Source organism: Mustela putorius, unplaced genomic scaffold (assembly GCF_011764305.1).
Source record: "Mustela putorius furo isolate JIRA1106 unplaced genomic scaffold, ASM1176430v1.1 tig00003927_pilon_pilon_pilon, whole genome shotgun sequence".
Classification (NCBI taxonomy): Eukaryota; Metazoa; Chordata; class Mammalia; order Carnivora; family Mustelidae; genus Mustela; species Mustela putorius.
This window is the reverse complement of record NW_025422072.1, coordinates 2,111,476-2,135,976: the sequence shown is the minus strand read 5'-3', so window position 1 is coordinate 2,135,976 and position 24,501 is coordinate 2,111,476. Positions and strand designations below refer to the sequence as shown.

Below are 24,501 nucleotides of genomic sequence, written 5' to 3'. Positions count from 1 at the left end.
TAAGCACATTCAAAGAGAACTTGAGGTTGGACACTTTCTGGGAAATAGGCACTAGTTTTGACATGGCAGGAGAAATAACATAGAAGTTTGGGAAAGTGTGTTAGAGTTGATCACTTTTAGGGAATTATAAACATTAAGAACCAGGGAATATATTTTCTGTGATGGAAGAAAAATTCAGTAGTATTATCTTTTGTGCATTCATTAAATAACTGAAATTATGTTCACTGAACCTTCTTTTAGCAATAATTCTCCACCTGTATCTTCTATAAATGTTAAATACATAGTGGATATATTACTTAACAGTTTGAGCCTCCATTTGTTTAATTTTGAAAATGTGTTACCTTAGTCTATATTCATTCTACAAATTGATCAAGCAGGCACCTACTAAATGCCAGTGCTTAAACATTATTTAATGTTTGAACAGAACACAAATGATAAGATACTTTTTTTCCTACAAGGTATTCCATATAGAGACAGAATGCACGCAGGTTATTAAAATGCAGTGTAGACCGCGCTGAAGCAGAGGTGGGTTCTGAGCTCGGTTGGATTGCAAGGCAGTGAGTAAATGAACTCTGTGATGGATCTTATAGACTTCATAGAGGACATGGCATTTAAACCACATGTGGAAGACAGAGTAGATGATCACCAATTGGAAAGAGAAATGAAAGAACATCCCAGCAGCCAAAACTGCATGAGCTGAAGCCTGGCACATTTGGGGAATTATGAAGAGTTTGATGGTGTAAAGTTCATTTGGAAGGAGTTAGCAGGCCATCAGACTGGTCAGATGAGTTGAGGACCCTGCTGTGAGAGAGCCTTGAGAGCTTCCCTTAGAAATGGCCAATGAAAAACCACCAGGAAACGTTAATAAAGCAGAGCACTTAAGTGATTCACTGTTACAGAATTCTTGAGCAGTAGGGAGATACAATCAAGCAGAACCAAACTGAAGGAAAGGAACATAGTTAGGAGTCTGCTGCACTTTGACAGATCAGAAATGGTAAGGAGGCGAGGTAAATTATTTTTTGTAAGGATGAAGAAGTTGGTGTGGATTCAAAGAAAAGTTCTAAAAGTAGATTTGATAGACTTGAAAGAAGCTTGATTTGGGAGGGATAAAGAATGAATTGATAAAGTTTTTAAAATTTCTAACTTGAGTTCTTAGGTTAAAGATGATGCCTATAATTAAAATGTAAACGTCAAGATTATAATGAAGGCAGACACCTTGCCTAAGCTTCAACAGACTTCTGCCAACTAACTTCAATTTCAATAATAAAATTATGAAATCATGCTAGATCTGGTTCTGAGCTCTTGGGAATTTTTGTCCTATTATTGGCTTAGAATTTAGCTCTATAGGCATGGCCTTTCAGCTGGTTTTCTCGAATAGTTTATAGACTCTGCTGTAGCTTCACTAAAGATAGATTCTAAAGATTGGTAAAAGAACAGATGTGTAACACCTGTTGTTTTTGCTTATTTACAAGATGTGTGACTTCATAACACTATGGCCAGATTTTCTTGGAGTTATGTACAGGCGTATTGGAGGGGAGTCAAGAGGTTTAAGATTTGACCCCCTACCCAGCCACACAGCATTTCTCTTTATAATGAATATTCTGAAAACATGGGTTCTGTTAGTCATTTGACAAATCAAATAGACTTTTCTTGAAGTTGAAATGTGGTGTTGCTCATTTAATAGTCTATGCAAAGCAAATTAGGACTCTTCCTATTTTCTTCTTTCGCCTCTTTCATTTTCTTTCCCATGTTATTTTCCATTTCTGTCTTAACTCTAATGTTCTGACCCTTTACCTAGTACCAAATTTCAAAGATGCAGAGTGAGCCTTATAAAATGTTAGCGGCCATAACAGTAAAACAATTCACGTACCAGAGGCAGATTTGGTTTGGTTTGGTTTACTCAAAAGCTTGTGCTAAGAAGTCCCTGACCATCCTATCTAGCAAGCCTGGTGTTTCATCATTCTACTTACTCTGCGTTTCTTTACTTCCTACTTTCTATCTTGCAAAGATAACATATGCATTTGTTAGTTTTTGGTCTCCCTGACCAGAGTGTTGTCTCCTCCCATGGCCCATAGTGGGAAGCTCATTGTACAGATGGAATGAAAGATTAAGGTTTTCCACTGTTCTTCCTTCCTTTCTTTCTTTCTTTTTTTTTTTTTTTAAGATTTATTTATTGAGAGAGAGAGAGAGAGAGAGAGCATGAGAGGGGAGAAGGTCAGAGGGAGAAGCAAACTCCCCGTGGAGCTGGGCGCCCAACGTAGGACTCGATTCCTGAACTCAGGGATCATGACCTGAGCTAAAGGCAGTTGTTTGACCAACTGAGCCACCCAGGCACCCATTTTTCCACTGCTCCTTTCTGTCCTTTTTGTGTTCTCTGTACATAAATCTAGATTAATAAGGAATTTTTTAAAGATCCATGTCTTAATTAAAATATTTTGGTAGTTGCCTTATGGGTTTTCAAGAGCTGAATAAGGGAAACTTAAGGGATAGTGACTTTCCTTTTTAAATTACCTTACCCCAACCAGTATCCAATACTGTTCCAGTTGGCCAGGATGGTGAGAATAATGGGTTAGAGGTAGAGTCATAGACAGACCTTCAGGCAACCTTTATCTCTTTGTTGTCATGGCAATGAGAAATCAGTTCCAGACATGGCTATCTGCAGGATTTTAGAGCGTTCATAGGCTCCAGCACTGTTGTCTGCTTGAGACTGCCAGTACTGGGCACGTTCACAGTTATGACTTTGGTCCTTTGTAGTGCTGGGAAGGAACTGCCTGGGTCTGGCTAGCATCTTGATAGAGAATAGCTGAAAATTTAAAGGAACTATAACGGGGTATGATAGTATATCCCACATCCTGATGGTGTAACACTGCTTCTTAGTCAAGAAAAACTGGACTTAGGTCTCAGTCTCTGGAATCTTCTCTATGAGCCTTGATATTTTGTATCTGTAGAATGGGGACTTGATTCTTGTCTTCTATACCACCCTTAGGCCCAAGCAAAAGGTCCCTTGCTCTGGGCCTTACATTTTGGAAGGTCTTTGTATGGCCTTACTCTGGTTGTGCTTCTTCTCTCAGGGTTAGGAATCCACAGAGTTAGGGGACCTGCCCACCCAAAGCCCAAGCTGCTAGATGAGGCTCTGGGCAGATCCTGAAATTCCCTGGCCAAATGACCCTTAGTCCTCTTACAGGACCTGGCAGACCTCTTCCTTGGGTTCATCTTCCCAGAACAGACTAAGTTACTGGTAGGAACACTCCTAGGCCCCAGTGGATATCAAGGAGTGACTGCTTGCAGCTGTTGCGGACAGAGCTTAGATTTACTGGTATGTTCCCATGCGTGTGGGTGAGGCTCCTCATGGTACAGACCAAGCCAGGAATGGGAAAAAATGAGAGAAGAGCTTTGGTCCAGCCGAGAAACTAGTTCATCCTTTGCAGCCTGCTCTGTTCAGTTCTCAACTTGACTTAGGCTTCTGGGTCTTTGTGAAGGTATACTTGTCAAGATAAAAGGAAAAAACCACGTTTTTCTTAGTTTTATTAGCGTTATTTTAAACTTTCATATATTTAAGCATATGGTATATGGATCTCATGCTCTATACCCTGCTCGTGTTATGGGTGGACATGCTTGTCTCTCAATAAATACCACATATAAAAGAAATTCTGTTAAGAAAATGAGAACATGTGTAAAGTACTCCTCATGTCCTTCTTAAAATGTACCATGAGCCATCTTTGTCCAAAAAAAAAAAAAAAAAAAAAAGAATGAGGTGAGGACTTCAGTACCCTCAGCATCCACATGTATTATTCTGAGGTTCTTCATTGGTCAGTCCACTGGGAAAGCATTGAAGGTCTGTGTTAATATTTAAATCTTACCTGGGAAGAACAACACATTAAATTGTGACAATGTTAGCTTGAATTTTTCAAACTATCTTGCTGGTCACCTAGCTGGGATCAGAGGGGACAAAACAGAAAATTGACAAGTTTTGATGATGAAGGAGGTTGTGGATAAAGCCCAGAATTGAGAATTCCTGGAGGGCATTGGAGGTGGGTCCAGAGCAGCAAGCAGCAGTCTGAAAACACTGGGTTCTAAGAATAGCGAGAAGGATCTGGAGGAGAGGTCCAGAAAGACCCCAACAGAAGTTTTTCCCAGCCCTGCAACTTCTTGAAGCAGGGGTTAAAGATCTGGAAAAGGTATTAAAACAAAACAAAATAAAACAAACAACAAAAAAACGTGTACAGGGATTTACTTTAAAACCTTTACCTGTCCCTTTACCAAACCTTTACCAGATGTTCATAGTGGGAAAAAAATGTTCAGAGTGAAGTACATCTGTACTTAATCAGGATCAAAACAACAGAAACCTCCACTAGTAAACACCTAAGGTAATAGCTTGTGCAAAAGCCCTGAGTGTGGAAAGAGCATGGGAATTTGAGGAATAGATAATCAGTGAAGAGAACAGTAAAATGGGGCAGGAGATAAGGAAGGGGCTAGTTTAGTCAGGGCCTCGAGGTCCTAGAAAGGCTTTCGGATTACGTCTGAATTACAATGGGAAACTATTAAAGCAGGGAAGTGCCTTGATTCACCTTTTATTTTAAGAAAAGCTCTCTAGAGCACCTGGGTGGGTCAGTCGGTTAAGCATCTGCTTTCTGCTCAGGTCATGATGCCAGGATCCTGGGATGGAGCCCCACATTGGGCTCCTTGCTCAGTGGGGAGTCTGCTTTACCCTCTGCCCCTCCACCACCACTCATGCACTTGCATGCACGTGCTCTATCTCTCTCAAAAATAAATAAATAAAACTTTTTTGGTTTTGTTTTGTTTTGGTAAAGAAAAAAAGAAAAGCTCTTTAGTGTGATGTACTGAGTGAATTTGGTCAGGAGCCCAGGAGCCCGGTCAAGAAGCTATTGAGGAGTCTAGACCAGGATAACCAGAACTAGGATTGCAGCAGAGGAGTGGAGGGCCGTGGATGGATTTGAGATGGGTTTGGGGTAACACTGATGGGATTTGCTGGCTGGATGTGAGAGATGGTGAAGAGGAAGACAGAAACATCAGTGTGATGCTGAGTTCCTGGTTTGAGCATTTGGATGGGTGCTAATTGAGACTGGGAGGAGCATGACAGGAATAAGTTGTGGTTGGCAATCAGGCATTTAGTTTGGGCATAATAAGTTACAGGTGTCTGTGCAACATCTAAGAGGGACTTTGGAATAGGCAGCTGGCTACACAGTATAATGTTCAGAGAAGACTGGACTGGGCATACAAATGTCAGGATTATCTGACATACCATTTAAAGCAAAGAGAATGGTGAGATCACCTAAGGAGATGTTCATTGTAAAGAGTTGGGCAAGGAATGCTCATAGATCCCAGGATTAAGAAATCAGGTAGAAACAAGATTTGAGAAGGGATTTAGAAGGAAATTTCAGGGGCACCTGGGTGGCTCAGTGGGTTAAAGCCTCTGCCTTTGACTCAGGTCATGATCCCAGGGTCCTGGAATCAAGCCCCGCATTGGGCTCTCTGCTCATCCAGGAGCCTGCTTCCCTTCCTCTCTTACTGTCTGCCTCTCTGCCTACTTGTGATCTCTGTCTGTCAAATGAATGAATGAATGAATGAATGAATGAATGAATGAAAATTCCAAAGAGTGTGAGCACAGGAAGTCCAATGAGAGTGAGGTTTTCAAGAAGTAGGGAGTGGTCACTATTGGAAATACCACCACAAGTTGAATTAGATGGGGAGAGAAAAGGATTCCTCTTTCAAGTTCTTGCTGAACTTGGTGAGATTCTTTTCAATGGAGGGTAGAATAACTAGGACATTTAGTCAACTCTCCATAACATCTTCTTCAAACATTTTGCATAAATGAGATTGACGCTAAATGCTATCAATCTCTAAGTGGCTCAAGGTACCAGTTGGGAGACCTCAAGATTGAGTTGATATGCTTATGGTTGTATAGCTCTCTGGTGCTTTGTTGTTATAACAGGGACCAAAGCTTCAATGAACATAAAGTTCTAGGATGCTTTGGCACTTCCTCATTGTCCAAATATCAGTGTCAACCTCAGGCTGAGGAGATGACTGTAACTAAATTTTTACGTATTATTATTTGTGAATATGTAGAGCAGACAATTATAATAGGTAATTTTTATGAATACTTAATATGTTCAAGGACATTTACTATACTTTTCCCAGGTGTTAAATAATTTTCTCTAGTGTTATTATTAGTTTTCAGGTAAATAAATGAAGGCGTAGTGAAATTATGTAACTCATTCCTAAGTGACAATGTCCAGACATGAAGCTGTGATTTCAACCACTATACTACACTGCTAACTCATCAATTCTTAATAAGAGTTGCTTTGGAGAAATGTCTCTTCAGGTCCTCTGCCCATTTTTAAACTCCATTTTTTGTTTTCTTGGTGTTGAACTGTTTGTGTTCTTTATATATTTTGGATATTAACTCCTTATCAGATATATCATTTCAAATTTTCTCCCATTCTGCAGGTTGCCTTTTTGTTTTGTCGATGGTTTCCTCTACTGTGTGAAAATTTTGTTGACAGTTTTCATCTGTGTTCAAGAGAGCCTTGCCTGTAAATTTCCTTTCCTATAATATCATTGTCAAAAAAATACCATTGTCAAGTATAGTATAGTAATTTTGCTGACTTAATCATTTACCCTCTTTGATAATTCTCTGAAATTTTTTTTTGAAAGTTCAGTGATACTGCTTAAATATCTAGCAAAATTTTCTGATTTAAGATTATTATATTATTTGTACCTTAAGATTATTTGTATGGTAATTTTTTATTGAATATTTAATGATTATAGTAGTGTAAAACTTACTCTTTTTTTCTTATCTAGGCTTTAGTAATTGAAATCCTGTTAAGTAACAAAAATTTCTAGAAGATAAAAAATTGCTGCTTGAAACTACAAAAAAAGTATCTCTTCAAAAATTAGATTAATATTTGTGAGTTCATTTATTTGAAATAAAATTAATTACCTTAATAGTTACTAACTGATTTGAAATAATAGGATAAGTTTACAAGTCATATGAGGATTAGGACTATATCTAGATGAAAGAGTTCAAAAGAAATAAGACATAAAACCAGATGTTTGATATTTAGAACCACACATACGATTTTAGTATTGCAGTTGCTACTTCCAGCTATTCATCCAGAAATATCTAAAATCTTGAATTAATTTTAAAATGCTGATCTTAGGGTATTTGACACATGCAGAATACCAAAGATGATGGCTTTAGTTTTTTTTCTAGAGTGTGTACTGACAGCATTTAGACATTGGTGTGATAGATTCTTTTATATTTGACTCTTGAGTAAACTTCGAATGATAGCAAATAAATGATTTCATATTATTTGCATATTTAGAAGTCTTAGAATAGCTATTCTAATAATACTGCAATTGTTAAATACACTATAGGAACCATTATATTTTTACTTGCAATTTATTTCCATGCTAGTTATTTCACTATAAAAATTAATTTAAATAATATTTAAGTTTTCCATTATAGGAATTCCATTTACTAAATCTTTTATTGTAATACCTATAAAGTAGTAGTCTATATTTAGAAAGGCAAATGATTATGGAGAGTAACACGTTTACGTTAAATATGGTTCCAGTGGTGGGCTCCGTTGAGATAGGCATGGCATTTATCCATTTTCTCTTTGAGCAGAAGGAAGGATTGCTTTTCACATGTCTAGTAATACCTCTAGTAGCAGTGATTATTCAACCCAGTAACAACATAGTTAAGTTTATAGAAAATATAGTATCAGTTAAGACAAAATATGCAATACTAATATTCAGAAGAGAAAATAGAATTGTGAGTAATAAGATTATATTTTAAAATATAAATCATTGCATATGACACCAAAAGAACAGGTGAGAAGATAAATAGATAAATTGGATGACATAAAAATAAAAAAAACTGCTTTGCAGCAAAGGACACAATCAAGAGGGTGAAGAGGTAACCCACAACATGGAAGAAAATATTTGCAAATCATGTCTGAAAAGGGGCAAATGTCCAGAATATGTAAAGAACTCCTACAGTTCAACAGAAAACCAGATTAAAAATAGGGGAAATGATTAAAATAAATACTTCTCCCAATAAGATATGCAAGTGGTGGGGCACCTGGTGGCTCAGTCGTTAGGCGTCTGCCTTTAGCTCAGGTCATGATCCTGGGGGCCTGAGATAGAGCCCTGCATCGGGCTCCCCGCTTAGTGGGGAGCCTGGTTCTCCCTCTCCCACTCCCTCTACTTGTGCTCCCTCTCTCGCTGTGTCTCTCTCTGTCAAATAAATAAAATCCTTAAAAAAAAAGGATATGCAAATGGTAATAAACATAAATATGAAAAGATGTTCCATTTCACTAATCCTTAGGGAAATAAAAATCAAAAACACAATGAGATACCATCTTACACCCACCAAGATGGTTGTTATTAAAAATACTATTACTAGTAGTAATAATGTTGATGAGGATGTGGAGAATTTGGAACTGTCGAGCATTGTTGGTGGGAATATAAAATGGTGCAGCTGCTATGGCAAACAGTATGTTGGTTCCTCAAAAAATTCAAAATAGAATTTTCATTAGATCCAGCAATTCCATTTTTGGATATGTACCCAAAAGAATTAAAGACACAGACTTGAACACGTATTTGTTCATTCATGTTTATAGCAGCATTTTGACAATAATGTCAAAAATGTTGAAAGCAACCCGAGTGTCCATCAACAGATGAATGGATAAACAAAACATAGTATATACATACACTGCAATATTATTCAGCTTTAAAAAGGAAGGAAATTCTGACACATGCTACCACATGGATGGACCTTAGGGAGAGTATGCCCAGTGAAAGAAAGTAACAAAAGGATAAAAATGGTATGATTCCACTCATATGAGGTACCTAGAGTGACCAAATTCATAGAGACAGGAAGTAAAGTGGTGGTTGCCAGGGGCCAGAGGAAGGAGAAATGGGTAATTAGTGTTTCATAGTTATAGAGTCTCAGTTTTGCAAGATGAGAAGTTATGGATGGTGGTGGTGATCGCACAATAATATGAAGGAACTTAATGCTACTTAAGAAGATCATAGATTTTATATTAGGTATGTTTTACTAGGATTTAGAAATATATATATATATACACAAGCTTAAGTCATTTTAAATGGCATAGCTTTAAAAAACACACTTAAGGAATAGAGAAGGGAAAATTTAAGGGAGAAGAGGCTTTGTGGACATTGATAATTAGGACCTAATCAGAAAATATTTTTTGGAGCTTTTTCATACAGATTAAGGCCTATATTGTGTTATTATATATAATTACATCTATAACCATATATCTAATTATATAATTACATATATTGCAAAAATCTATTGTGTGTTTTTTGGTGATGAGGGTTTTCTAGAGATCATAATGAGAGGACCTATATACAAGAAGCTCAGTTCCAATATTTTGTTTTTTGCAGATCTGTGGCCACTGGTTCACATGGTTTCGAGGCACAATGAAGCATGCTGGCTCTTGGAAAATTTGGCTCTGGGTGGTAATGCTTCTGCTTCCTGCTTCCATTTCCGTGACGGTCAGGGACAAGTCAGGTATCCAGGCCACCTCTTTTGTCCAGTCACCAAATGTTATTTATAGACTGTCAGTTATTTTTAAAATCATTAAAATACATTGTTGGGGGTGAGGAGGCCATAGATTAAATCTACTAGTACAAAATAAAGAATTCATTGTTTTTCCCCATTGACCTTTTATGTTTCACATTGAGAATTTCTAAAACTACCTCATTTTCCCATATGCATATTAGGCTAAATAGACTTTCTTTTCTCTCCTTGATGTTTACAAATATAAATGTATGTGCATGCCTCTCTGTGTGTCTTTTTCTCCTTTTCCCCTTTGTTATAAGTTATTCAAATTAGAAATACATAAGTCTATCACTAATTAGGTTTAACCAGGAACATGCCTAATCTTAATTAGGGAAAAGGGAAAAACAGAATAGGAGATATAAAAAGAAATGTAGTTTAATTATATGTAAGTTTTATAGTATCTTAGATGAAATGAACAAAAGATTAACAGCCGTTAGAGCACTTTTTGAACTAAATAGATATTTATTTGCAGTTGTTAAATTATGAACTTCACAAATCTTTCTAAATGGCTTGACGGCAGTTTAAAACATTTACTCTCACCTCCGATTTTTAAAAATGGCTATGTGGCTAAGTTGGAAAACCTTTCTTGAACTCTTGAGTTGTAAATTACTGATTTAGATGTACTTGTAAGTCAAACTAGACACATTGGAGAAGCCATTTGCTAAGCAAAGAGAGACTTCAACTCTCCTATGCAAAGGATCACATAAGATGAATTCTGACGATGGTCACATATGATGATGTATTCTAAAACTGAGTCTTACTGTGTTTATTCTTTTGAATATACCTTTAATACATTTTGCTAAACAGGTATAAACACAGCCTGGTAGAGACTTTTGAGTTTGAAGCACATATAGAATCAAAACAATCTCTTATAAAGATATAACAAGTCTTAGTCTCTCCGCATTATGTAAGTCTTTATGACTTTTATATTAATTTGGCAGGAGGTGCATTTCCTAATAATCTGCATAAAAGTTTGAATATTCTACCACTGTATCAATGATATTCTGAGGTTGTCATATATTTTGGGGGGAAAACACTTTCCTTCTTCAGTGAGAAATAAATCAGAAGTGACTCAGACAAAAGGAAGTCCATAGGACAAGGAGGGTTCGTTCTGATAATGTCACTACTTTTAACTTCTTTATGTCTCTTCCTTTTAAGAACACTAGTAAGTAATGCGATTTGCAACTGAAACAGAGGGGTAGGACTTCTTTGGTTAGAAAGGAAAATGAATCTCTGGTTGAGCAGGACATAGTTTTTAGGGACATACTAGTGCATAATAAATGTTCTTCCTAATGATTTGAAGGATCTACAATAAATGTATTTATAATTTTAGTTTGAGCAAAAATCATCTGGGGTATTGATTTCTAAATCCCACTCTGAGGCTGCCATTATGCAGGACTGGCTGGGGTGGGATTCAGCAATTTACATTTTTAACTAGCTCCCCAGGTGAATCTAATGCAATGTGTCTGACCTGGAATATTAATTGACATTTTTTTCTTCTTTTTTTTCCTTTTCTTTGTCTTGCATCTTATGCTACCATATTCCCTTTATTTCATTTTCTTTTCTTTTTTGTTATTTTTGGCTCTAGTAACTGTTTCTTAAAAAGTTGTGGTAGGAACACAACACTTAAATATCTAAGTGTGTAACTCAGTATTGTTGACTATCGGCACACAATGTTGCACAGCAGATATCCAGAACCTAATCATCTTGTGTGACTGAAACTTCCCCATTTTGGGATTCCCCAGAATGTTCTGCTTTTTCAGCTTTGGTATCTCAACTCTTTAATCAGGTTATACTGTATGTAGGACTCCTGAAATACATATATTCTGGTCCAATTAACTGTACCAAAGTGATCTTTCTGAAAGATTTTCCTAAGAAGTATGAATTCAGAGTTAATCTGAACCCTAACAAGATTCACATAACATGAAGCACTGAGGGAAATTAATACAGACAAAAATGAAGCATTGATTTTTATCAGGCCGTTTGAGAGAACGTGTTCCTGAAGCAACACATCCTGAACGTGCCATGGAAATTGCTTAACTTCAGGTATCATTTGCATTAATTGAAAATGTCAGCACAGCACTGTCAAGGGGATTATTGAAGAATATGACACGCTGGGCATGGCCTGACAGGGGGCTCTCATTGTGTCTTGTGTCTCTGATTCACAAGTGCAAAGATCCCTTTTTAGTTTCCTCATGTGCAGACCTGCGCGTGTGGTCAGTAACCATTTACCGGAGGGAAGTGATTACATCTAAAAATAAGATATAACAAATCTGAGGGAGAGGCTAGGGTTTCAACTCTGGAGTCTGTGAAGTTGTCAGCAGTCTACTGTTAAACCTAAATATACGAAGGATAAATTGAGCCTTCTAATTGCTTTATTTTAGCTCTATGGAATGCTTAATTATACTTGGGATATTGTTTCAGTTGGGGCAGAATTCAAAAGTAATATGAAAAGATTCAATATGCCTTGGAATTTAAAATCTTGAAGCTATTGAGAATTCAGTTATTTCCCAATCTTATCAGTTTTACTATTATATTGAGATTGTGAGTTAAGACATATTTATACATTTTCATATTGTAGGTAAACAATTTGAATGTGGCAGTTTCAGCTCAGTTGTCAAAAGAGGGTGGGGAAGAGAATTAAAAATATACATTATGTAGATCTTAAAACTTGTTTTATTCAGTTTCTTAAAACTTTCCGCTATGATAGAAGTTTATATATAGAAAAATTAAAGGTTCTCCTTTTTGTTCTACTTTCCTAAATCTGGTCTGTGGCCAAAGTACTGAGTTACCATCAAAAGTAATAAAAACAGAAAACCAGGGTAAGGAAAAGCAGCAAATCCGTCTTCCAACCCAGGGGCTCCTGGGTGGCTGAGTAGGTTAAACGGACTCCTTTGGCTCTGTGCTGGGTGTGGAGCTCGCTTGAAGATCTCTCACCCTCCCCCATCTAAAAAACAAAAACCCAAACCAAAACAAAAAGCCAGACTTGGTAAAAGGAGAGATGATAGAATGCCATTTCTTTTTCTTATGGTAAAACATCAGGTTAAAAAACATTTTTTTCTTATGGTAAAACATCTAGATGGAATTGATTATAAACTTAGGCCCTAGACCATGAGCATATAGATTGTAAAATTAGTTTTTTATAAATTACAAGGAAAAACTGTTATTCTGAAATTTGGCTTTAATTAATTGACACACACTGCACTCTTAAACTCAGCGTAGAAAGTATGCTGAACTTTTATTTTGTGTTTGTAAGAATTCCTCATGTTCAATGTGGTACCATGTAACTGGCAAATACACTTTATTACTCTTGAATTTTTAAAGTGGAAGAAAGTTTCCCAATTATTAAAAAAAAAAAAAATTATAGCTCCTAACAGGTATTCTTTGGAGGAGCAGCTTTGTATTAAAACAATAACAACAAAAACAACAACAAACTCACAAGAAGCTGTGAATATTTTGTGACCCCTTTTGTGACTTTTTTGTTAAAATAGCTGTGTTCTCACTTCTTTTTTTTACTTGTTTGATCACTTTTCCATAATATTTTTGTTATATTTTGGTCTGATGATCTTTACCTATATTTGTTAACCAGTGTTTTTCTCCTCACCCAGGATACTCTATAATCTTTTATCAGAGGTGTTATCCAAGTACGAAATATATGGGAGGTCTTCGGGCAACCAGTAACAATAAAATAAAAAGGCCTGCTTCCTCCTCAGCCCAACAGAGTCTGTTTTAGCCTTAAAAAAAAAAAAAAAATGTGAAACACCTAAAGCTTCTTCTTTGCTCTGTTTATGAAAAGAAAACAAACCAGTTCTGCATGTGTGGTAAATTGCTACTCCTCACCTTCCCAACTCTAATCATGAAGCAAAGGTTATCTTATTGGTTTTGTCACTACAATAAGGAAAACAATTTTCCTCAATGCCTGTTAGAAAAGAACAGTGATGGGGGTGCCTAGGTGGCTCATTTGGTTACGCATCTGACCCTTGGTCTCATCTCAGGTCTTGATCTCACAGTCATGGGTTTGAGTCATGGTGCTGTCAGATTTTTGTTCTAGTCATTTAGCAGTTTCTCATTGCGGCTCAGAATTTGCATTTTCCTGATTATTAATGATGTTGAGCACCTTTTCATATGCAGGTCGCCAATTTGGATCTTGACTTTTGTGAAGTGCTTAAATTTTTGTGCATTTTCAAAATAGAATTTCCAGATTTTTTTTTAGTGATTTGTGAGAGTTCTTTGTATATTCTGGATATGATACATAATCAGATATATGTATTACAATAGTCTGTATTGTATGAAACAATCTATGTCTCTATGGTTCTATAGGACCTAGGGCTCCTTTTCACTCTTTTAATGTTGTCCTTTGATTTATAAGTATTTTAATTTTAATGAAGTCCAGTTTATCAGTCTTTTGTAATCTGTGCTTTCTGTATCCCTTTAAGAAACCTTTGCTTCCTCAGGTTCATGAACATCTTCTGTTTTTCTGTAGCCCTTTATTGTTTTACCTTTCTTAGTTAGGTCTGATATCATCACTAATTTATTTCTCTGCATGGTATGAGGTAAGAATCAAAGTTCAGTGTTTTCCTATGTGAAGATGCAGTTCACCCAGAAACATTTACTGGAAAGACCATCCTTTTCCCACTGAATTACAATGGCTTCTTTTTGGCAAATAAGAGAACCAACATGTACACAGGTCTGTTTTTGGACTCTCTACGCTGTTCCACTGACCTCTTTAGATGTGCACCAATCCCACGTTATAAACATTTCTGGTATCTGATACTTTAAGTTCTCCAGCTTGTTCTTCATTTTTGCCTCAAATCTTCTCGTTTTCTTGGAGTTCAGCTTGTCAGTTTCTCTCTCTCACACATACACACACTATTTGCCCCCCTGTTGGGATTTTTAATTGGGATCGTACTGAATCTAGAGATAAAAGTCAGAATTGACATCTTAAGTCAATTGAGTTTTCCAGTGTAAATACTTGGTTTATCCCTTCACTTATTTAGGACTTAATCTCCCTTGACAAAGTTCTTTAATTTTCAGTTCTTCAAATTTTCAATTTTCTTGATGAGATGCTTGGTTTTTAAAAAAATGACTATGCTTTTGGATTAAAAAAAAATTGGCAATGTTTACAGAATAGCTAATTTCACTATCATTTTGGACCCACATTACCCTTAAGACCTCTGAGATAGGAGTTTCCAAAGTAGCTAAGTAGCTACAGTTATTCAGTACTACAATTTCACGTATGTGTATTGCAACTTTTAAATCTGATTAAATGACAGCGCTATTTGGAATCTGATTTATTTTTCTAGTTAAATATATTTAGAGGATACCCTGTCACCACCCCTGACGTTCATGATACATTTGTTAAATGAAGGGCTGAGGAGCTGAGCCGTTGAACTTGGGATTCAGTACTTGCCACTTTTCAGTAGAGCAAGAGATCCATTTAGTTTTAAGCAGTTTGTCTCCCCTCTGTATTGAAAACTTTTAGATCATTAAACACAAGTGAATTTTAGACATGGAGAGTTAAGGTTGTGGTTGTGTGATGCCAAAATAGTTAATTAATTAGTAGTTGATAGTTAATTTTAAGAATATCTGTCCAGTTATACAGTTACCTTGGCATAGTCTAAAAATTGGCCACATTTTTGTCTGAATTAACTATTACCTTCTTAGAATCTACCCTGAATTAGGTTTAACAAACCTCAAATAACCAAAACTTAATGTATGCATGTTCGTTACTCTATATGTGGTAGTGTTGAGTAGGTACACTCAATATGAGTGGAGACTAAGTTTATCTTTTATTTTTTTTTTAATTATTATTAGGTGCCCTAGCACATAATTAACACTTTCTCAATGCTTTTACCCAATTTTTACAATTATATGCCACTTTTGTATGGCAGATGTCTTTGCTTTTTAGTTTTATTGTGATAACTTCCATATATATTGCTGTTTTAGTCAGTTCAGGCTGTTCTAAGAATACCATAGGCTGCATGGCTTAAAGAACAAACATTTATTTCATGCAGACCTGGAGGCTGGGAAGCTCGAGATCAGGATTCCAGCATAGCCAGGTTCTCGGTTTCCTTATATGGTAGGGAGTGAAGGAGTTCCTATTTCTCCATCCCCTTATTAGGACACTGATTCTATCAGGAAGGCTCCACTTTTATGTCCTCATACAAACCTAATTACTTCCCAAAGGCCCCACCTCTAAATGCCATCATATTGGGGATCAAAACTTAAACATATGGATTTTAGAGGGACACATTCAGTCCATAGCAGTCCCCTTCCGATCTAAAGTTCAGTATCACCTGGCAAGGAAACCTGAATCAAATCTGTGTTCAAATATAATATTGGTTTATTTGTTTTAATATTAGAATATGTTTTGAATATAAAAATTTAATGATGTTGAAGCTAGATAATTTCCTAATGTCAAAAATGAATAGCAACAATTAGAAAGTTAGAGCAATAGTAGTTGTAATAGTAATAATAATAATAGTAGTAATAACAGCTAACAAAAGTGTTGAGTCTATACCAGCCATACGTAATCCTCACAAACATACTCTGAGGTGGGTAATATTCTTATCCTCAATCTATAGAACGTTAGTAAAATGGTTTATTATTTTCATTTTATCTTGTTTCTAATTGTATTGTCTGATTTAAACTTATTTGAAAAGAAAATCAACTAAAAATGAAGTGTACATATTCAATTTTCAATTTTTTTTTTTAATAGAAAAACAGTGTCCTTTACTGAGAACAGAGGGACATCCGTTTACCCAGGACAACAAAAATAAACTTGAAGTTTCAGGTAAGCATTATAATTATAATTCTTGGCAAAGAAGTATTTTGTGTGAAATTCTCACCAGGTGTGTATTAAATCACAAGGGACTCTTTGGCATTGTAATTTAAGATAACATCAGTATGAGAGATTAAAAATAAAGAAGATAAGTGATGTAGAAAAAAGTGTTAAGAGCAGAGTATTAACTAAGAACAACTCAGCCTCTTAGAGGAAAAAAAAAAGTTATTTAAAATTACAGAAGTTGTATCCATTGTAGAAATTTTGAAAAAAGAAAAAGAAATTTATGAGAAAGATCTTCCTCCCCAAAGATAGCCATGGTTCCCATTTTGGTGTACCATTCCTCGTCTTCCTCTGTCTTCCTTTCCCTCCCTCCCTCTTTCACACACACACATATAATCATTAATATGTTTATTGAAGTTGAAATCAAAGCATATCAACATATATTCTTCTAAGGCAACATATATTTCCCCACATCAACATATATTCTTCTAAGGCATGATTGTTTAAAAAACAAGACTGCTTAACTTTCAGTTGAATTGTGGTATTTTTTACTTAACTAATTTTTGTCTTTAGACATTAGAGATGTTACAATGAACTGCTCTGATTATTTTCTTAGGAGAATTGCTAAGTCAAAGCAAATTAATATTTGAGTCTTTTGAAACGTATTTCATCCTCTTGTATACATACTAAAAGGAGAAAAATGAAATCAAGTAATATTGGTGATCCCAAACAACAGGATTTTATTTGAAATAAATCATTCTATAGATAAGGACAACAACAATAAAAAAAAGTCCTATTTACAGATATCAGTATCTCTGTGGTTTCCTAAATTTAACAAAATTACTGGATTAAATCATTTGTCACATTTTGTAGGTTTTGACCTCGGGGAGCGCTTTTCTTTGAGACGTGCATTTTGTGAAGGTGATAAAACCTGTTTCAAATTGGGAAGTGCATTTCTTGTTAGAGATACCATGTAAGTAAAATAATAATTTTTCTTTACATTTTGATAATACTATGTAAACTATTTTCTAAGGAAATTCCAACTAATTTGTTTAAAAATAAAAACTCTCAGTGGTATCATCCTTACTTGAATGCTGTGCTAAGTGGGCTATTTTTATATTTGTTATTTTTAATAATCCCTGCAATCTGATCTTATTCTATGGTATAAATGACATTCACTGATACAGATATGGGTGTAATCTTTGCAGAATAGAAATTAAGTTCATTTTGAAGAAGTGTTATTTATGTTTAAAATAGATACAACCAAAGCAAGATTTTCAAATGTGAACTTTAAAACATAAGATGCAATGTAGAGTTAGAGACAAAAGTCTGGTATTTATTGAAATCATTTCTACATTTAGTATGCTTCATGATAAATTAAAACAAAAGAACATAGCCCTTTGGTATTCCTCTTCTATATTATGTGGAATACATAGTAAAATAAGATGATAACGTGACTATGAGATGGTCTTGATACATACTGTATTTCAAAATTGAATTACCAAAGTTTCCCTTTGTTATCTGTACTGTTTGTTTCCCACTGATAATTCTGAGATTAAAAGAAAAAAAGTATCATGTGCCATTAAGTACTGATAATTGGTCAGGAACTATACAGGGCAATAATACTTCCCCCATGGTCCCTATGTGATTGAAGGATGGATACACAGTAATTCAGAAAGCTTGAGTTATCCTGAAGGTAGATAGAGCATATATGGTTATGATATTTAGTCTTTGAGTCTAAAAGGAACATTCCAATTTATGAATATACTGCAGCGAAAAAGCATTAAAACTCTGGTTTAATCCCCAACACAGATGTGTTTGTGTGAAAACATATATGGCTGTTTCCTAATATTTAAGTTACCAAACAGGGTTGCTGAAAATCTTCACATTTGAATTCTCAGAGGGAAACAGCATTAATCATCTTGTTGCCTATTCTCAGATGCTCTGTGTAAACTAACTCCCTTGCTCACCTTTTTTTTGAGAAAATTTTCTTTTAAACCTTCTATTTTGTGATACTTTAGATGCATTTAGTTTAATGATGTAGTTCCTTAAACGTAAACTGCACATTAATTGGTAAGAAATAAGAATGTTAAAGAAGAGAGTCATCTGCTGTCGGGGGATAGAATGGGTGATCGTCAGGTGAGGCATTTCAGCAGATAGGACCGCACAGGGCTGTGCTGCTGTGGGCAGTTTCTAGGCGGCTTCATAGGCAGGCATTAAACCCTCAGGGTATATAGCAGGTCTGTGTTTGGGAATTCATATCCAGTAAAGGAAAGTCAATACGTATCTCGTATGTATCATAGAGAGAGAGATTTAGATTTTTTTAAACTAGTAGTAGATAATTTTAATTGAAGAATTTAAGAAAGGCAATAAATTCTGTTCAAAAATTAAGGCGCATTTTTTCTCCTGCCTTCTTTCTGACAATTTAAACTCCTGTTTAAAGTTTCCCACTGAGCCTGAGTTCTGTCCAGGTGGCTAAAGGATTGGAGGGAAAACTTTAAAATTTACTGGAACTGAATATAAGAAGATTTAGCTAATTTTAGGTAGTTACACTGGAAATCTTGCTGCCTCATTTAGGCAGTGCTGTTCCTCTTTGAATATGCATGAGAATAGATATCAGCCAGTCTGACACTTAGTTTCCGACCTTTAGCTCTAAATCGTGGAGTGATCCCTGGGCTATCAATGGAAGTAAATTCCCTGGCTCTGCAGAGCAGAACCCTGGTACTTCTACTACAGGAAACTGGAGGGTATCTGGTTAAGCTGACTAGCCAGTGTCAAGTAGCTTGGCTCATCTCCATTTACATTTCACTCACTGAGCCAAGTATGCTAGGAGGCTTCTCTTGCGTGATGCCATTTTGATTTTTCAATGAGACTGGAGTAAAGTTGCAGCTATTTATGTGTTTGTAAATAAGCTGCCTTGCAAAATCAATATGGGAAAGGCAGATGCTATTTTATATGGAAAATGAGGATTCTTTCTGTGCCTGAAATGATTTTTATAGTTCTGTCATCTTCCAGCTGAGATTCATGAGGGGAGAGATTTAATAAGCGTGTTGGTCAGTTCCTTTTCGGCACCCTCAGCACCTTGAGCCTGACTTAACAGGGGAATCCCAAGGGCGACTTTTACAGGGACCCTACAGATACACATTACTATACACTTAACGGTGACACAGGCTCAAAGAACATCTCAGGGGAATTTGTATGTTTGGTTTTGTTTTACATTTGTATCCATTTCTTCAGTAGCCCTTGGGATAGCAAACGAAAGTATTGGTTAAGAGATTCCGGGTGGCATACTACCTAGTTTTTTTGAATTATCTTTTAGAGGAGGTTTCCTTGTCTTTTTGTATCTCCAAGTATCCCTGGTTGTGCAAAAGAAATAGTTCATTATTTACATATATGTTGAGAGCTGTATCCCAGATGATTATACTCTGATTATCTTTAAATAGTGTTTTGGCAATTACCCAGGCAAAGTGGTGAAATTTTGAGAGAAAATGTACACAAAACGTGCACATACTACGGAGCACCTTATTTTCTTGGTGTAGTGTAGTTTTTACCTTTTTTTTAGTTGCTTCTATAGAAACATGTTTTAAATAAAAATGTGTCAATGAAATACAAATGTCTTAGTAGTTGAATATTTTATGAGCTGATAAATGTTGAATTCCCACATATTGTTGATTCTAAAGGGGCAAAACTCTGTTTTTTGACTGGCCAATGGGGAAATCATTTGATTTCAAATGTAGCAGGGAAACAAAATTTCCTTATTTATTATTGAATTCAAGGACAGTAAAGAGCCTTATTCCTTAGGTTTTGTAACTGAGGGCTAGTGGCTTTCCAAAATACTGTGTTGAGGATTTTGAGGCCATATTAAGTTCAGCAGATTAGAATGTTGTGACCTGTTAGCCAAAAGAGGGGAGATGGGAGAGCTTTTACATGTTTCTAGTCTGTAGTCTCTCTGATTGAGGATGGTTCCCGTGGGCTGGTGTCTTTTGCAACTGAAACAGTTCCTAAGAATGAAGGGGAAATTACACTATGTGTGAAAAGATAATCAACACCAATTAACTTTAATAAGATTTTATGAGCTTGGATAGCATAGCTAGACATAGTGGTGTAATGGACAGATATGGTCCCCTTAGCTTTTTTGGCAAATAAATCTCCAGTGAAGAGAAATCTTCTCTCTCTGTCCCTCTCTTTCATTAAATTGGTGGTTGCTTTCTGGAAGCAGGGGCTATTTAGTTTTACAGCTTTACACAGGGAAAAAAAGAGCTATTAGAAGCTATTTTCATTTGCATTTTATGTTTTTTAAAAAAAATATAATAACCCTTCACAAGTAGGAAATGCCAAATTATATATTTGTAAGATGGGTAGTTTCTGAGGAGTTGTTGAAGTTCTCTGAACCTTAACAGTTCCCTTGGAAATAATCCCAAATATGGGGAAAGCTGCTTTGTGTATTGTATCATGATCCATACCTTGTCTGTGCTAGTGTTGAAAGATTCACCCCATGCTCATGTCTTTTCTACATAGACCTTTACATTACCTCCAGATTTTTATCATTATAAATAATGCCACAACATGCAGGAAAGTTGTTTTTCTCTGTGTTTAGAATTATTTCCGTAAGATTAATTTTTCACCGTGGAATTACTAGTTCATTTCTAGACATCTTGATACATACTTCTAATTCTGTTTTATCCCTGTTTCCCCTTCTATTCTGTATAATACCCAATATCTTCAGCAGCATTAGATGTTATCATGTAAAGATTTTGTCATTAAGTTTTGTGTTTTCAACTAAAGGCTTGTAGCAATTACAAATAAAAGCTGTAGCTTACTATATAAGCTATATGAGAGGTTCCTGAAATGTTTCTGTACTGCTAAAGGGTGAATAAGAGGTGACATTCAGTAGTCACTGTAGTGAGTCCAGGGTACTATAGAGCTGCCTTCTTTTTTTTTTTTTTTTAAGGATTTTATTTATTTATTTGTCAGAGAGAGAAAGAGAGAGGCAGGCAGAGGGAGAAGCAGGCTCCCTGCTGAGTGAGGAGCCTGATGCGGGACTTGATTCCAGGACCCCAGGATCATGACCTAAGCCAAAGGCAGATGCTTCACTGACTGAGCTACCCAGGTGTCACTAGAACTGTCTCTTTTTATTCAACAAGCATTTAGTGAGCTCACTATGGACTGGGCACTTTACGAGGCTCTGGGATTATAATAGTGAAAGAATGTACATCTAGTCTTGCCTTCTGGAACCTGCTGGAGAGACAGATGATGCAAGGAAAAACTGCACTTCTCTCTTGGGTTGACCAAAGAAACTGAAACGTGTTGCCTTCTGTCATCAGGCATCGGCCATGGAACTCAGTGCCACCACCCCTTCTCTTAGAAAGGCTAAACTTCCTTTAGCATTCCACACAGGGCTGATTTTCAATCTTTCCCTCGTAAGGGCTGGTTTGTTTTCTTTCTTTCTTTCTTTCTTTCTTTCTTTCTTTCTTTCTTTCTTTCTTCTTTTTTTTTTTAAACATGTAACGTATTATTTGTTTCAGGGGCACAGGTCTGTGATTCATCAGCCTTACACAATTCACAGGGAGCATATACCCTCCCCAGGGTCCACCACCCAGCAAGCCCATCCCTTCCACTCCCTCCCCTCCAGCAATCCTCTGGTTGTTTCCCAAAATTAAGAGTCTCTTATGGTTTATCTGCCTCTCAGTTTCATCTTGTTTCACTTGTCCCTCCCTTCCCCTATGATCCTTTTATCTTGTTTCTCAAATTCCTCATATCAGTGAGATCATATGATAGTTGTCTTTCTCTTATTGACTTATTTCACTTAGCACAATACCCTTTCGGTCCATCCAGGTTGTTGCTAATGGCAAGACTTTTTTGATGACTGCATAGTATTGGGGTGTGTGTGTGTGTGTGTGTACCACATCTTCTTTATCCATTCATCTGTTGATGGACATCTGGGTTCTTTCCATAGTTTGGCTATTGTGGACATTGCTGCTATAAACATTCGGGTGCAGATGCTGCTTTGCATCACTATGTTTGTATCTTTGGGGTAAATACCAAGTAGTGCAATTGCTGGGTCATAGGGTAGCTCTATTTTCAACTTTTTGAGGAAGCTTCATACTGTTTTCCAGAGTGACTACACTAGTTTGTATTCCCACCAACAGTGTTTCTCTGCATCCTCACCAGCATCTGTCCTTTCCTGACTTGTTAATTTTAGCCATTCTGACTGGTGTGAGGTTGTATCTCATTGTGGGTTTGATTTGTATTTCCCTGATGCCAAATGATGTTGAACACTTTTTCATGTGTCTGTTGGCCATATGAATGTCTTCTTTGCAGAAATGTCTGTTCATGTCTTCTGAAGGTTTGGTTTTCTAACCTGTCTTTCATTTTTATTGTTCTTCTTTGGGACCTCTCCAGGTTCTCAAAACCAGTTAGACCCTGTGGCTCAAAATGATGTTAAGAACTCTGATGCTTAAGCTTCTAATTCCAGGAGGATTACTTCACAATTCCATTAAACTATAGAGAATGACTATTTATGCGTCCCTTAGGTTTTCATATGGGCCATCTTACCATTTCTTAGAGAAGAAGCTTCCCATGTAAGGAAAAGTGACTTAATTGAAAAGTTGTCCAGCTGTTTTTATGAGATTGAATGACACTTACACATAATTCTTATGTCATCACTGTATTTCCTTAATTATAGTTTGTCACACCAAGTGTGAGGTGGATTATTAAGTCATACATTCTTTTTTTAAAATATATTTTTAAGGAACTTATTTATTTATTAATCAAAGAGAGACAGAGAAAGAGAAAGCACAAGCAGGGGGAGTAGCAAGGAGAGGGAGAAGCAGGCTCCCTACTGAGCAAGGAGCCATTGTGGCACTTGATCCCAGGATCCTGGGATCATGCCTGAACTGAAGGCAGACACATAACCACTGAGCCACCCAGGTGTCCCTAAGTCATAAGTTTTGTTTGTTTGTTTGTTTTGTTGTTTTATTTTTAAGATTTTAATTATTTATTTGACAGAGAGAGACACAGTGAGAGAGGGAACACAAGCAGGGGGAGCAGGAGTGGAAGAAGCAGGCTTCCCATTGAGCAGGGAGCCTGATGTGGAGCTGGATCCCAGGACCTTGGGATCATGTCCTGAGCCGAAGGCAGAAGCTTACAATCATAAGTCATACAATCATACAAGTCATACAATCTTTTTTTATTTTTTTTTTAATTTTTAAAATTAACATATAATGTATTATTAGCCCCAGGGAGTACAGGTCTGTGAATCACCAGGTTTACATACTTCACAGCACTCACCATAGCACATACCTTCCCCAATGTCCATAACCCCACCACCCTCTCCCTAACCCCGCCCCCACCCCTGCCCCCCGCAACCCTCAGTTTGTTTTGTGAGGTTAAGAGTCTCTTATGGTTTGTTTCCCTCCCAATCCCATCTTGTTTCATTGATTCTTTTCCAGCCCCCTGAGCCCCCCACAGTGCCTCTCTACTTCCTCATATCAGGAGATAATATGATAACTGTCTTTCTCTGATTGCAAGTCATACATTCTTAAGATGAAAAGAAAAGCCCGATAGGTTCACAATTAGTGAGTTCTTTAACTCATATAATATAGCCAAATTACATATATTAGATAGAACACAATTTTAAGAGGATGATTATGCAAATTTTTAAGAATGCATGGAAATATTTATATCCCCATCACAAGAACCAATCACGAATCTGTTATTTTTTTCTGAAACATTTAGGTATACTGATATATTCCAGTAACAAAGAGCTTTGTATAGAAATGGCTACTAAAATGTAATATAATATGAAACGTTATTAGTTTAATATTTCCATTTATCAGTTTTGGAAACATTTAATATTATCATCAAATTTTAATAAGTTGTGATTTTTCTCCATCAAGTTCATATAATCCAGTAGTGTTTGGAGAATGGTAAGGAGTATCAGTAATTGATCACATGTGTAAAGATTCTACAATATCCATACGTATTTTATTTTTGTTTTGTTTTGTTTTCTTTCATTTATTTCAGAAAGAACATTTAACATGAGATCTACCCTCTTAATACATTATTTAGTGTACTATATATTATTGTTATCAACTATAGGTAC

The 24,501-nt window shown here is 36.2% G+C and overlaps 1 protein-coding gene across 1 annotated transcript in view; it reads left to right on the top strand.

The window, feature by feature from the left end:
- Nucleotides 1–24,501, top strand: part of COL19A1 (collagen type XIX alpha 1 chain) — a 327,913-nt gene that overhangs the window by 3,575 nt on the left and 299,837 nt on the right. Inside the window, exons 2-4 of the mRNA XM_045069374.1 lie at nt 9,436–9,562; nt 16,332–16,406; nt 17,271–17,370. Coding sequence (XP_044925309.1) covers nt 9,436–9,562; nt 16,332–16,406; nt 17,271–17,370 — 302 coding nt within the window. The remainder of the gene's footprint in view (nt 1–9,435; nt 9,563–16,331; nt 16,407–17,270; nt 17,371–24,501) is intronic.